We start from the raw sequence: 15698 nt of genomic DNA, 5'->3' as shown, positions 1-15698 counted from the left end.
CTGAACATCTCCTATGATACTGACACACTCCTGAACATCTCTTATGATATTGACACTCTCCTGAACATCTCCCATGATATTGACACACTCCTGAACATCTCCTATGATATTGACACACTCCTGAACATCTCCCAAGATATTGACACACTCCTGAATATCTCCTATGATACTGATACATTTCTAGGGATTATTTACAAATATTGACACATCTAAGGATTTTCTGCAAATATTGACACACTCCCAGCGATTATCTGAAAATATGAACTCACTCCTGGGAATCTCCTGCAAATATTAACAAACTCCTGGTGATTATTTGCAAATAATGGCACACTCTCGTATACAAAGCCGCGACCACTTCCATCTGCAGGGAGTTTGGCTGGCGTGATGACATCAGTTGGCCACCATTACAGTGTAGGTTTGTGATTTACAAAATGACCCTGAAGATCTGCTCTTATGAGCTGGAGCTTGGTGGAAAGTTGCACAGCATAGTTATGATGGTGTCGCCCTACCCAAAAATACATTGTAAAACAGAGAGGCAATGTTGACGGGAAAAAATTAATTGCCGCCTCAGAGTTCTCAACTTTTGTCTGCTACCTTGATGAGGCAGGGTTCCATTTCTGCTTTTAATTGTCAGGCAGGGTTTGTGAAGAAGCAGAACCTGACCATCTATTTGTCTTTGTTCTGTACAGGTACTATGCAGACATTGGAAAAATGCCGGCTATCAGTGACCAGGACATGAATGCCTATCTCGCGGAGCAGTCCCGAATGCACATGACTGAATTCAACGCGATGAGTGCCCTCAGTGAAATCTACTCATATGTTAGCAAATACAGTGAGGAGGTAATTGTCCTGTTGACCGAGATACCAGAGATCAGCTGATACCAAGCAGTGTCTGTTTTGGTTCGATGGAACATTAGGAACAGGGCAGGCTCTGCCATTCTATTATTTCATGGCTGGTTTGTGCCTCAGCTCCATTTTCCCGTCTTTGCTCCAAACACAAAGGGCTGCGGATGCTGAGTCTTTGAGTATATTGAAGGCTGAGGTAGATACGTTTTTGGAGTCTAGGGGAATCAAAGGATACAGAGATCGGGCGGGAACGTGGAGTTGAGGTTGAATATCACCTTGATCTTATTGTGTATGTGTGATGTATTCTTTATGACATCACAAGCACACATACAAGATGGCTCTACAGGAAGTTGTCAGGTGACCTAGTCACATGATATATTTATTGTAACTTACATCCGCAGTTTCATTACCACAGTGGTCCACTAGGTGAAGCTCTATATTACAGAATGGCGGAGCAGGCTCGAAGGGTCGTATGGCCCATTCCTGCTCCTCATTCTTATCTTCTTATGTTCTTATCCCTTGATACCTTTACCTGACAAAAATCTATCTATCTAAGCGTTGGAAGCTCCAATTGTTCCCCCAGCATTCACAGTCTTTTGGGGGAGCGAATTCCAAATTTCTACAACCCTTTGTGTGATAATGTGTTTCCTGATTTCGCCCCTGAGTGGCCTGGCTCTAATTTTAAGATTATGTCCCCTTGTTCTTGATTCCACCACCGAAGGAAATAGTTCCTCCGTATCTACCCTCCTTAAATCCTTTTAACATTTGAAACACCTCGATCAGATTGCCCCTTCAATCTCCTAAATTCAAGGAAATACAAGCCAAGTTTGTGCAACCTGCCCATATCATTTAGTCCTCCAAACTTCGGTAACTATTTGGTTCAGATTTCCTATATCCCAAGAAAATATCTCAGAGCTGTAGATTTGAATTCTGAGGACATGGGTTGAATTGTCCAAAATGGAGCAGCTTTGCTGAAGGGCCAAAACCCATCGTGCGAGAAATCTCTTCCGCCGTCTTGTCCGCGCCCGGGTGGTCCTAGCGAAGGGGCATGGGTTGTCCGCCAGTACGCCTGAGACATTCCGCGATCGGTGGCCACCTCAGGGAGAGGAGGGCATACTGGGCACTTTATTCATTTAATTTTATACGGTTCCTTTGTTTTATGGTTTAGTTCCTTATTTAGATGTACCCCTCTGAAAAGGGGGCGTTGTTGCTTGCTTTTGCTTGATGACAGCTAGGGGTGTCTCCAGTGTCTCCTTACGGGTTTTATGAGAAAAGGCACAGCGTAAGGCGCCACCACGTTTCACCAAAGGTTAGAAGCGAAGGTGAGAGAAATCAAGTCGTGGTTAATGGCAACTAGGCTCGCGTGCTAAAAGCCCGCAGGTTGCTGGAGCAAGGAGTGAACAGGAAGGGAAGCGGCTCCAACATCCTCAGGTCCTGAGAAAGAACGAGGGGATTATGGGGTGAGCCATGAATTGGCAGCAAATCAGAGGTGGATTGGGATGGTTAAGTTTACTTACTGATGTTCCATTGCTGGTCCAGGTCCCCTGGCCCTCACTTGATTGCCTTATGAGGGGGGGAGGGGGTGATGGGCGGGGTGGGGGCGGAATTTCCCATTATTTCCAGAAATGAGCAACAAGGCTTTTCTGCTTTTATTGCCTCACACTGAATGTACCGTTACCAACAGTTGGGGAAGAGGTGCACAGTCTAGTGGATAGACGAACATTGATGGGTCTATTCCCACCACTGTTCCCACCATTGGTTTCAAATGCCCAATGCAGTGCGGTTGCTGGGAGGAGAAAGAGGGGAGTGGGAGTTTGGGAGGAGCATGAGGGCAGCACTGACCATAGTCATATCACCTACAGAGGTTAGTTTGGACAGAGAAGATTAGAACTGGTACAACTTATCAGGTAGTTGCTTTCGTAGATCCACAATCTTCCCTTGGAGGATAGTGAGTAGTAGAAGGATTATGTATAATTACATAGAATGGCTAGCACAGAACAGGCCATTCAACCCAACTGGTCCGTGCCGATGTTTATGCTCCACAAGAACCTCCTCCCACCCTACTTCATCTAACCCCGTCAGCATAGCCTTCTATTCCTTCCTCCCTCATGTGTTTATCTAGCTTCCCAGTGTCAGCTGTGGCTCAGTGGGTAGCACACTCACCTCTGAGTCAGAAGGTTGTGGGTTAAAGTCCTACTCCAGGAACTTGAGCACATAAATCTAGGCTGACACTCCCAGTGCAGTGCTGAGGCAGTGCTGCATTGTCAGAGGTGCCGTCTTTCGGATGAGACGTTAAACCGAGGTCCCGTCTGCTCTCTCAGGTGGATGTAAAAGATCCCATGACATTATTTCGAAGAAGAGCAGGAGAGTTATCCCCAGTGTCTTGGGCCAATACTTATCTCCCAATCAACATTACAAAAACAGATTATCTCTTCATTATCACATTGCTGTTTGTGGGAGCTTGCTGTGCACAAATTGGCTGCCGCGTTTCCCACATTACAACAATGACTACACTTCAAAAGTACTTCATTGGCTGTGAAGCGCTTTGAGACGTCCGGTGGTCGTGAAAGGCGCTATATAAATCCAAGTCTTTCTTTCCCCTTAAATGCACCTATGCTGTTCGCTGCGACCACTCCTTGTGAATGCCATTCTGACAGGGCGCGAAGTGAATGCTTCTTCCATGACCATAACCATCCTCGTACCAACTGACAGGGGTTGTTAGTCCTACCACAACGGGAGGGGTTTCTAGGCTCCCACACTCCATATGATCCCACACCCACGCGAGTATCACACTGGATGACTACCCAGACGTCAAGTGCCGTTCGACTACTTAACCGTGGAGAACATCACGGCTGAGCCCATTGCACTTTAAAGAAAGCGTCACTCGATCGCAGTTAGGACCAGCCAACCCTGAGTCACGTTTCTCCTCCCTAACATGGCGATGTGTAACATCCTCGCTATCATGTTGGCTAAGATCAGCTAACTCAGTACCGTGTGCTCTGAAACTGGGACATTATTGGACCCAGAAAAAAAATGTAAGAATTTTTTTTGCTTTGTGTAATATTGCTAAACTCAACATTAACATCCCCCCTTTTTTTTGTGCTCTCATCCACAGATAGTTAATACTCTAGAATGTGAAGATCAGTCCAGGAGGCAGAGATTAGCTTACAAACTTGAACAGGTGGTTGCCCTCATGTCCATAGAGAGCTGAGTGGCACTCCCAAGGAACGCTGGGTAAAAGAAGCCAAGCTGTGCCTGACTAAAGATGGTCGCCTTTCAAGTGCAAGTTATGATTGGTTACAAGCAAAGTCACCTGATCATCTATCTCTCCATTATCTCTGCCTCTTCATCTTTTATTCTCTCGCTCTCTCTCTCTCTCACCCACAACATTATTGGACATAGCAAAAGGTCAGTGAAGAGTTAAAACTACACAAATCACCTCATGGTTTTTTTTGAAAGAAAACAGAAGTCACTCGTGTAGAGGAACATTGGCGAGGGACTAAGGCTCACACTGGTTTTCTCAGCCATCATCTCCAGAGGAATTTGACCATCTTCCTTCTCGTTGTCCAAGTGACGGGAATCAGGAGAAACACAAGATCTTCACATTCTGTGGGACTTTGCCAGTGATTTCCTTTGGGACAGATTGATATCGGATATGGCTTCAGCCAAGCCTATGCCTTGGTTATTTTTTTGAGGAATGCCTGAGGCCTTGTCATGGAAATATCTTTGATCAACGTGAGATCGATGAGACAATATTCTTTAACTTCATGGCCAGAGACTGGGGACCTATGAGAAACAAAAAAAAAAGTGTGCATGAGTATTGCAATTTATCTGGTGAAGAACTGTGCGAGAGGGGAAGAGAGCCCCTCAAAATGGTGGAGGGCTGATCTCAATAATTGGGCTTGGGGGTAAATTTATTCCAGAGCTGTGTATATGGGCTATGGTGTCGGGAGAGGAGCAATCAGACATGCATGCACGCACGCGCGCGCGCGCACACACACACACACACACACACACACAAAGTCAAAGAAAGGTACTCTAAATCCTAAACCTTGTATTAGGAATCAGAAAAAAAGAAGCTATCATGTGAATCCATTTCAAACAAATGGACAGATGCGATTTCCACCAGAGTTTTGGGACATTTTGGAACTCTGGGGGTACTGGAGAACAACAGGGCGGAAAAAAAAAAGACATTTGGTTTGGAAATAATGGATTATCCCAGCCAGCGAAGACCAAAGGATTTCAGTGCTGTTCGAAAATAAGTGCCACTGTGGAAAAATTTAACGTTTTATTTACAGATGTCTACCTAAACGTGTGAGGCTCCGCGAGAAAAAGAAAATACAGAAAAAAAACTCCACACATTTGACAAGCTGGCTTCAAACAAGCATTCCTCTTTATTTGCACAGGAAGATGCACAGATTGACAAACTGTGTATTTTATTTATAGAAGAACGCACAGATTTAAAAAAAAATGAAATTGCTACAGCGAAGACATGATTTGCACATGTTAGATATAGGAGGAGCCAGATACTTGGGATGGGACAGGGGAGAGGCGTGGGGAAGGCGGGTGATGCAAGTCTGCCTTCATCTCACGGTCGGTACTGAAACACTTTAAAACGGGAGCCTGATTGGACTGTTTCCCCCCCCCCTCTCCCGATGACGTGTATCGGTTGAACATGGATATCGTATTATTGTGAAATCTGAAGCTGCCCCTTTACTCATTCAGCTCAACAAAAAAATTTTTTAAAAGAGAATTAAAAAAAAAAAGCTTTTTGCCTTGAACTGTGCCAGACTTGTGATGTGAATGTGATAGGTCAGCCCTGGCAGTGACCTGGGCTACCCGGCTACTAGTTTTCTTTTCAATATTTTTTGGGGGGGGGGGGGGGTTTCCAAACAAAAAAAAGCGCATGTAATATGATTTGGGGAAACGAACTTCAATACCAAGCAACAATGCCATGATTGTGGATGTGTCCTTTTTTGAATTTTTTTTAATGTTCATTTATGCTGGAGAGTAGCGTGTCCGGCCTGAATGGATCGTTGTGTGAACATCTCTCCATTTAAATTGACGACAAAATTTGTAACAACCTACCCTTAGAAACCAGTGTTAGAACACGTCAAGACAAAACGACATAGGTTTTTATCCTAATAACGAACTGTAATTAAATATACTACTTAATCAAAAAGGACTTGATAAAGGCAAGCTTCAGTGCTTTGTTATATCAGTTGTATACTTGTGTATGTAAATATGATGCACTCCTATTTTGCAGTTCAGAACAAAAATTTACTATTTGTAATATAGAATAAAGTTTATTAAAAAAAAAAGTTCCTGACTATCTAATGTTTTTGCAGAGGGTCTGTGGCATTGCTCACAGTGTGTCTGTGTTACGCTGTGTTACAAGGGTTTTATGTCATGTAAGGCGTGGCCCATTGTCAGGGACACTGGCTTACAACGGCTCAGTCACCGAATTCCGTTCTGTCAGATGGTAAACGTGATGGTGCTCACGGGAAGTGTGCACTATATGGAAGACTTTTACTATCATACCAGTTGATCTGACTTGGTGTTTCTGTCTCTCCTCTTCTAGTTCTGTCTCTTTTCTGTTCCTCTCCCACTATTCTCCACTTAATTCTTTTTACTCCTCTGTCTTTTCCTTATTTCCTTTAGGTGGTTGTAATGTATTTTGCTTCAAGGGTTCTTTGCTTAAGAGTTCATAGAAACACGTTGTTATGGAAGAACTAGTTGGTTTATTAACAAAGCTTTAACAATTACACTACACATTACCAGTTCATTCATTAGGCTCACAACCGCATACCTCATCGTGGATGACCGAGATTCAACTGGCTGGGGTTTTATTGAGTCTTGTGGACATCACGTGACTGGCTAAGCCACTCCCAACTCAACAGCTCTACAAACCTGTGAGCATACTCGCAGGTGCATACGTTACAACAGAGCCACTGAGGGCTGCAGGCTGCATTCAGGGTGGGGTTTGTAGGGTAAATGTGACCCTTCGGGCCAACCTCCCATCTCCTCTACCAATCACTCATGCTTCCCCTACCCCTTCCCTTCCATCATGTCTCCAACCCTTCAATTTACCACAGCCCATTCCTCTTCCTACCACTCCCTAACTCTCACTGCGACCCTCTATCTCTTCCCCTTTGAACTACCCACACCCCATTTATCCTCCTCTACCCCCTTGCTCTACTGTCACTCGCCTCACCCTTATCCCTCCACCCGCTTCCGTTTACTGCCCCCAAGGATAGGTGGCAAGAGGTCAAAAGCACCTCGTCCTCAAAATTCAAGTTTTTCAAAGAAATTCATTTGGAATGAGAAAGGAAAAGGCCTGTCTCCCTTACTCTCTGTTTGCCTTGCTCTCTCTGTCTCATCGCTGTTAGAAATTGGGCTCCATCTTAAAGGTGTACCTTACTGGCACCAGCCTTTTCTAATTCTAATAAAAACACAGATGAGGTAATTAGATGGCTTCAGAATTCAACTAGTGTTTTTTAGATTGAACTAACATCACATAAAGAAAAATACTTTCTTCCCCTAATTTCTCTTCTCTCTCTGACCCAAGTGTCTCTGTCTTACCCCTTCTCTCTGACCCCAGTCTCTCTCCCCCCCCCCCTTCTCTCTGACCCCAGTCTCTCCCTCTTTAACTTCCTCAAATTTATAACTACAAAAGGTTTGCAGGCAGAATAATCATCTTTTCATACATAAACACTTTAAAAAATGTTTTACCTCAGTAAATCTTTTGAAATATGTCCTCCAGCTATAGATAAATAATTTTGAAAAACATTTTAGTAGAACCTGTTAGAAGCCTATGAAAAAATATTCCTCAGTATAGCTGACTGAAAGGTACCAGGAAGTTAGGTACACTGATTTTCTCAGAATGGACAATCCAAAGTCAGCTCTGGGCAAAAATATCAAATCAAAGCCCAGGAGTGTAGGCAAGGCTGAGGCCTTCAAATAAAACATTAATCATTGAAATTCACAAGGTTGATCAATTTAATGATGTTATTCTGAACCACTTTTAAAAAATTTTGGTTAGGTCCTTCTTTTGGACATTAGAAATATCAATTACTGAGGAAAATAATTGCAGAAAGTCTTTTGAGAGAATTGCGGGAACCCAGTAGCCAAATTGCACAGTCAGAATGATAATTTAACATCGGCACCTTTATTATAAATGTCAACATAGGAATTTATCATGGAAAAAGTTGACACAAAAAGTGTGATTTAAAAAATGACAACAAGAAGCCAAATTTTTTTATTCATTCCTGGGGTCTGGGCTTCGCAAGGTCAGCATTATTGCCCATCCCTAATTGCCCTTGAGAAGGTGATGGTGAACCACCTTCTTGAACCGCTGCAGTCCGTGTGGTGAAGGTGCTCCCACAGTGCTGTTAGGGAGGGAGTCCCAGGATTTTGACCCGGTGATGATAAAGGAACGGCGATATATTTCCAATTCAGGATGATGTGTGACTTGCAGGTGATGGTGTTCCCATGCACCTGCTGCCCTTGCCCTTCTAGGTGGGAGATGTCGCGGGTTTGGGAGGTGCTGCAGAAATAGCCATGGCGAGTTCTGCAGTGCATCTTGTAGATGGCACACACTGCAGCCACGGTGCGCTGGTGGTGGAGGAAGTGAATGTTTAAAGTGGTGGATGGGGAGCCAATCAAGTGCGAGTAGAATTAAAATTTTCAACACATAGGTAGAGGTGCATTCTTCCCAGTTTTATCTGCTCCCCTCCTATCCTAGTGACACTGACTAATGCTGGCAGACAGTTGCACAGAATCATACAATCTATTAGCACAGAAGGAGACCACTTGGCCCATTGTGCCTGTGCCGGCTCTTGGTAGAGCTATCCAATTAGTCCCACTCCCCTGATCTTTCCCCATAGCCCTGCAAATTTTCTCCCCTTCAAGTGCGTATCCAATTCCCTTTTGATAGTTTTTATTGTAACTGTCTTCATCGTAATAGTAACTGGCAGTTTTCTGGTACCATACAGATTAGAAAATCTCCCACCCCTCCCTCTCCCACCAAAATTGTGGTTGTGGAACAGACTCTGAGGAAAAAGCAATTAATTTTGGACCCGTTGCTTCTGGACTGATGAATCCTGACAGATGCAAAGTGCTTTCTTGTGGAAAATCAGTGAAATTCACTGGGACCAAAGGAAAACCTCGAATGCTGGAAGTGTGAAACAAAGTCAGTTCGGGGTCAATTGACATTTTTAAAAGGGAACTCGATTATCATTCGTTAAGAAAGGGATAGAGGATGATCGAGATACTAATAGCGCTGGTTGATTCTCCCCGCGGAGGTGGGAGAAGGAACTTCAGGCCCTGAAATTATGCTGTGGGATAGTAGCAGGCATGTTCATTTGAAATCGCTCTATACCCTTCTATTCTACATCACATGAATGGGTTGCACATCATCTGCTGGTATCTCATAACATGATTCCAGGCCTCGGTGTTCCTTGAAGTGGGAAATCAATAAGATGTTTGGGTGGGGGGTGGCGATGAAAGTCCATGGTAGAAATAACCTTACATGGGCACTGGATAGATTGGTCTCGATGGGCCAAATGGCCTTTTATAGAATGATACAGCACAGATTTGTCCCATCGTGCCAGCACTTTCAAAGAGCTCTCCAATTAATCCCACTTCTGCTCTTTTCCCATAGCCCCGCACATTTCTCCCCTCCAAATATTTATCCATTTCCCTGAAGTTGGGCAGATTAATGTTTTGCGGGCGGGGGGGGGGGGGAGGGGAGGGTGGGGTGGTGGGGGTGCTGTCTGTTAGAACGTTAACCTCACCTTCTCCTTCAGGCACTGATGGACTGATTGATCTGCTGTCCATTTCCAGTACCTTGTGTTTTTTTCCCCCCAATGGAAGCATTTCTATTGGCTTCGTCATCGCGCCATTTGCCTCAACGTTATTTCTGGTAGCACTGCAGTATTTTGGAACTACTCCGAAGCTTTTCATTGAGGCACGCGCTCCAGTGACAGCTCCCATTGTCGCTACGTCATTTATTATCGGGTAGGAGAGACTTTCATTGCTTTAAAATGAGCCCATCTTTCCTGCCCAGTGACAGGTGCGCTCGAAGTCGCTCCAAAGCGGCACTTGATTGAGTATTTCCTTTCTCCCTAACCCATTTCAGCCCATGCTCCCTGAACATGCTGGTTCATGCTGTGGTAAAAGTGCCAGGGTTTCTGATCGCCCTCCCGTGCCTTGTCCCAAGTAGCAATTCATGACGCGTTGGTCTCGTGTGCATTGGCAGACCATGGGAGGCATCACAGCCGAGCCTGATTATTCCTCACCCTTTCTTCACACTTTTTTCCCTTTTATCACCGAGTCGTTTGGGAGGGGAACAAAAATCAGCCACAACAGCCTCCCGGTTGGGGTGCAGGCTCCATCTGTGCTGTCGGTTACGTGCCCGATAATGGGTCATAAACGACTTTTACCCCCATATCTATGTATTTCTGGAGAGGGAGGAGAATGAGGGGTGTGGCTGTAAAGTGGGTAAGGGCAGGCTTATTGGGCCAATAGGCCTCTATCCTGTTCCTAAGAAATTGTGCCTGCTTGGTTACTATGTTCAAACTTTTTTTTGGTGTTTCTGCAATTCTACGTGGAATGCAAGAGAAGTAGACAAGAAAAGCAACCATTCAGAAAATGCCTGGGGGGATAAAGGAAGAGCTTGGGATCGCAATGCAGGAGTTTCAATTTGACTGTCTTAAAGCGCCACAGGGCAGAGGCCAGCGATGAAACCAGTCGCTGGAGGTCATTTACAAGTCATCCATTGAAGTCAATGGCGATTCGTTATCCCCATTTTACACTATCACAAAAAAGTGAAAATTTACCTCAGTGAGCGTTAATCGACCCCTCCTCCAAATATTCAGCTTTCATTAATACAAAAGCAAAATACTGCGGATGCTGGAAATCTGAAATAGAAACAGAACATGTGGGAAATACATCGACCTGAAACGTTGACTCTGTTTCTCTCCCCACAGAAGCTGCCTGACCTGCTGAGTGTTTTTATTCAGCTTTCACTGTTGTCACTGTTATTGGAAAGTTAAAGCCGAGAAATGACTTTGTGATATGAGTTGACAAGCACTTAATGACTTAATGGCATTCCATTATTTTACAATGTGAATATTGACACCACTGTGGGTGGGGTGGCTTGACCCATCCACCTCCACGGAGGTGTGTGGGGGACCTGACCTGTCCACCTCCATGGCACGAACCTGGTATTGCAGTACTTCCAGGAACGGTGCAGTGGCTCTAGGCCTTTTGGCTAAGAGCATTGGCGCAGAGTGATCCTTGATGTGTGCAAGGTGACCTCTGGCGTTTGTGATTTGACAAAGAATTGGAACGATTGGCTACGAATTTAAAAAAAAAAAAAATATTGACACCACTGTCAGCCACTGAGGCGGGGAGAGTCTTGTGGTTTGCATTTACGGGAACCTCCAAATTCACGACCAAAACTACAGTAAGTAGAGTCTCCCGGGCAAGTTCATTTCTCCAACAGAGAGCGCAGGTGAGCGGGGGCTAGTTACAAAATACGAATGATGTGTGTAAAATCAATCCCAGTCACTGGTGGATCATCCAATTATCTCCGTTCTGGCCGGGACTTGTGCTCTCACTATAAGCAGCCATTATTTTAATGCAAACATGAATCTGTTTATTGTAAATGGGGAAACTCCTCCAATAAAATAGCAGACAGAGGAATGTCGTACGGATGTGTTGAGTATTCATCTGGTAATATCATCGGCAATCATTTCTCGCCTGAAATTATGCTTTGGGTATTTTTGTTCCATTTCAAAACATGTTGCACAGCGAGAATGTTCCTCTATTTTTATTTCCCCGCAGTGCCCGCTGTGGCACAGTGGGTAGCACTCTCGCCTCTGAGTCAGAAGGTTTGGGTTTGAGTCTCACTCCAGGGACTTGAGCACAAAAATCTAGGCTGACACTCCCAGTGCAGTGCTGAGGGAGTGCTGCACTGTCGGAGGTGCTGTCTTTTGGATAAGACATTAAAACAATGCCCTATCTGCTCCCTCAGGTGGATGTAAAAGATCCCATGGCACTATTGCGAAGAAGAGCAGGGGCGTTATCCCCGGTGTCCTGGCCAATATTTATCCCTCAAATCAACATAACATAAAAAACAGATTATCTGGTCATTATCACATTGCTGTTTGTGGGAGCTTGCTGTGCGCAAATTGGCAGCCGTATTTGCTACATTACAACAGTGCCTACACTCCAAAAGTACTTCATTGGCTGTTAAGCGCTTTGGGACATCTGGTGGTCGTGAAAGGCGCTATATAAATGCAAGTCTTTCTTCGCTCCTCATGCTATGAACATGGCGTAATGCCCAAATAGTGGTAATGTTGCTTTAAGAACATTTTACAATTGCTCCACTCTATCCTGCCACTATGTAAGTTAATCTACGTGCCTCACTTAAAACACGTACACTACCTGTACTATTTCAGAGAGACGGAATAGAATTGCACAGATAAAAGAAACTCGACAATTGTTCTCCGACAAGCTGAATCTGTGTGAGCCTCACTTCCTTACTGTGAGATAAGGAGAGCAGCCTGGCACATAAAGGTTTCTGAAACTAGTTGAAAAAATATTGAGGTACATTGAAAGCGAATAAAAGAAAAGGCACTAAGCCTTTTGAAAGTCAACGGGCTGAGTTGAAACTCACAATCTGTACATATCTCCTTAAACTATGACCTCCTATTCCATAACTTCAATCTTTTTTTATATGAATTACATTAATCTTGGCAGATGCTTTCCTCTCATTAAACTGAGCTCCTTTTGAAAAATCATGCACGCTGCGAATCAACCTTACATCAAGGTACAGATTTGGGGAAAAAAATTTATCTGTGTTCTCATTAATTTAAAAAAACAATTTCAGCTCACTTCCCGACTCGCCGTTTTGCTGTGGAGAGACTCCCAAGTACCTTTTGAAAGTTGAGGTGATACGGTGGAATTTTTTTTGTGTGACCTGTATTCATCAGCGCTCTTATCAATGCCCATAATTGTTATAATTTCCTTTCCTTTCCTGTGGTGTTTTTCTTTTCCCTGAAATGGACGGCAGCAACATCACCCTCCGCTCCACTGCCCATCTTAAATAGGAGCAGGATAGGCTCCTCGAGCCTGCTCCACCATTGGACAAGATCATAGCTGATCATCGACCTCAACTCCACTTTCCCGCCCGCTCCCCATATCCCTCAATTCCCCTTGACTGCAAATGACTCAGCCTTGACTATATTGAACCACTCAGCATCTACAGCCCTCTGGGGCAGAGAATTCCAAAGATTCACAACCCTCTGCATGAAGAAATTCCTCCTCATCTCAGTCTTAAATGGCCGACCCCTTATCCTGAGAGTGTGCCCCCGAGTTCCAGACACTCCAGCCCGGGGAAACATCCTCTCAGCATTTATCCCGTCAATCCCCCTCACAATCTTAAATGTTTCAACGAGATTGTTATGTATGCAACCCTATGTAACCAGTATTATACCGCCACCAGCGGGCGTACCTGTTGAAGTCCCAAGGGATCCCAGCATCCCTTGGGAGCACTGTCTATAAGCAGGTCTCCCAGGCTGTACCCGCACTCTGGAGTTAGAAAAAAGGAACTAAGGTCACACTTACTCACGTCCACAGTACTCCGTTACAATACTTTATTATGAACATAACGGAGATCACCTCTCATTCTTCTAAACTCCAGAGAGTATGGGCCCAATTTACTCAATCTCTCCTCATCGGACACCCCTCTGCCTGTTCCTGAACATTACCAGCTTTTGAATTGTTTTGTAAAAAAAATGAAGGGGTCATTTTCTAAATATGTGCTGGCAGTGGGAAGCACAGTGGAAAACTTGGAAAATAATAATCTGGTGACTGGGCTTCTCTCGTGGTCCGCAATGAGCCAAATGATCTTCGGTGCGGTGGCATTAAGGTGGCAGGATGTGCTTCGTATCGCTGAGCTAGGAAGGGAGGAAAATCAGCCAGGACTCCCACTACTGCTGCCCCCCTCCCCACAGCCCCCCCCCCCCCCTCCCCGGCTCCTCCAGTGACCCCTTGCCGGAGAGTGTAGATTGAGGGGTTGAGGACAGTAGCAGGCTCCCCCCCAGGTCAAACCGTCTGCTAACGCTGTCTAGGCTCATACAAGAAGAATGGCCCCTTGGGCTGGGTCCCAGACAGCAGCCAACGCCTGAGGAATTACATTGAGGAAAAGGGAACAATGGGAAACTGTCTGAATCTCAGCTTGTGGTCAGGTCAGGATGGTTTCCCTTGTGATTGTCCTCCACACACCTACAGAGACTCTCAGCCACGCTCCCTCAGGTGGGCTTCAGCAAGGCCCACCAATTCCAGTGCCAAGTCCTTGTGGCATGAATCGATATTAAGATTCCTCACACACTCTACCTTTTTCATGAGGTCCAATTGACCAATCCATCACCAGAACACTGTCTGCGATGCCACCACCATGTTTCACTGTGTCTCAATTAATCTCGTTGTGATACTGTTATTTGCTCAGAGCCTAGTACTAATCGACTCTGAATGATTGCAGCTCTGCTGGATTTATGAGTTGGTAAGTCGTATAATTACAGATAATTATTTTTCTTGTGTCACACACAACATACGCCAGGGGTGCTTTGCAGCAATGTGATGGCGAGGTACATAATGTAATTGGGATAATCTGCATTCCGTGCACTACTTGGGAAGTTGCCGTGTGTTTCGAAGGAATCTGCAATAAAGTTTACTTAACTTTCTTGACAGCCCACAGCGATCAACAGATGTGAGCAAAGTGTCTTCAGCGCAGTGCTGAACTATAGTTCTGGGCTGCTGCATTCAACTGCATTTAAACGTCAGCAGTGGCTCAGTGGGCAGCACTCTCACCTGAGTCAGAGGGTTGTGGGTTCAAGTCCCATCCCAGAGGCTTGAGAACAAAATCTCAGTTGACACTCCAGTGCAGTACTGAGGGAGTGCTACACTGTCGGAGGTGCCGTCTTACGGATGAGATCTTCAACCGAGGCCCCGTCTGCTCTCTCAGGTAGATGTAAAAGATCCCATGGCACTATTTGAAGAGCAGGGGAGTTATCCCCGATGTCCTGGCCAATTTTTTATCCCTCAATCAACATAACAAAAACAGATTATCTGGCCATTATCACATTGCTGTTTGTGGGAGCTTGCTGTGCGCAAACTGGCTGACCCATTTCCTACATTACAACAGTGACTGCACTCCAAAAAAGGTCTTGATTGGCTGTAAAGTGCTTCTGGACATTTTGAGGTCACGAAAGGCGCTATAGAAATGCGAGACTTTCTTTTCATTCTTCTTTCAGGCAGTCAGCAAACCTTCCCTCTCCTCCTCATATCCTCAGTGAAGAAAGTGGAGCTTCCTGCAAAAACAATGTTCTTTTATTGAACAATACTGTGTGCATCAGTTATTTTGTCGAGGGGCTGCCCTGACTTACAATTTATGGGGCTGAAATTACCCCTCTGAGATCGGCCCGTGAGCACCTCTCGGAGGCACAAACAGGGTTTTTGCCCGGGCACAGCAGCCAGAGCTCCCCCACCCCGCACCCCCTCCGCCCCCGCCCCCGCTATCCCCAGAATTGCCACCAGGGCTCAGCGTGCGAAAAGGGCTTTGACCCGCAATTAGCGGCCCGGTGCGGCGCAAGCCCGAACCCCTTATCGCCCCGCGGCGTCCCCTTTGCGCCCCACGGGCTGAAATTGCCCCGTAGGACGCGAGGTTGGCATGGGGCGATGCCACCGGCCGCTTCGCGGGGCGAGGAGCTGTGGTGCCTGGGGGCGCTGTGGCTGCCCTTAAAGGGGAGGTGGTCGCGCCACTGCCGCCATCTTCTCTGCGTCGG

At 45.5% G+C, this 15698-nt stretch overlaps 1 protein-coding gene across 1 annotated transcript in view; it reads left to right on the top strand.

Annotated features, from left to right (window-relative positions):
- plxna4 (plexin A4) overlaps positions 1 to 6115 on the top strand; it is a 647412-nt gene extending 641297 nt beyond the window's left edge. The window contains exons 31-32 of the mRNA XM_070897188.1: positions 690 to 840; positions 3962 to 6115. Coding sequence (XP_070753289.1) covers positions 690 to 840; positions 3962 to 4057 — 247 coding nt within the window. The 3' untranslated portion in view covers positions 4058 to 6115. The remainder of the gene's footprint in view (positions 1 to 689; positions 841 to 3961) is intronic.
- The last annotated feature ends 9583 nt before the right edge of the window (positions 6116 to 15698 follow it).

This window comes from Pristiophorus japonicus, chromosome 13 (assembly GCF_044704955.1).
Source record: "Pristiophorus japonicus isolate sPriJap1 chromosome 13, sPriJap1.hap1, whole genome shotgun sequence".
NCBI lineage: Eukaryota > Metazoa > Chordata > Chondrichthyes > Pristiophoridae > Pristiophorus > Pristiophorus japonicus.
The sequence above is the reverse complement of the archived record's forward strand: the minus strand, read 5'-3'. Positions and strand labels throughout refer to the sequence as shown.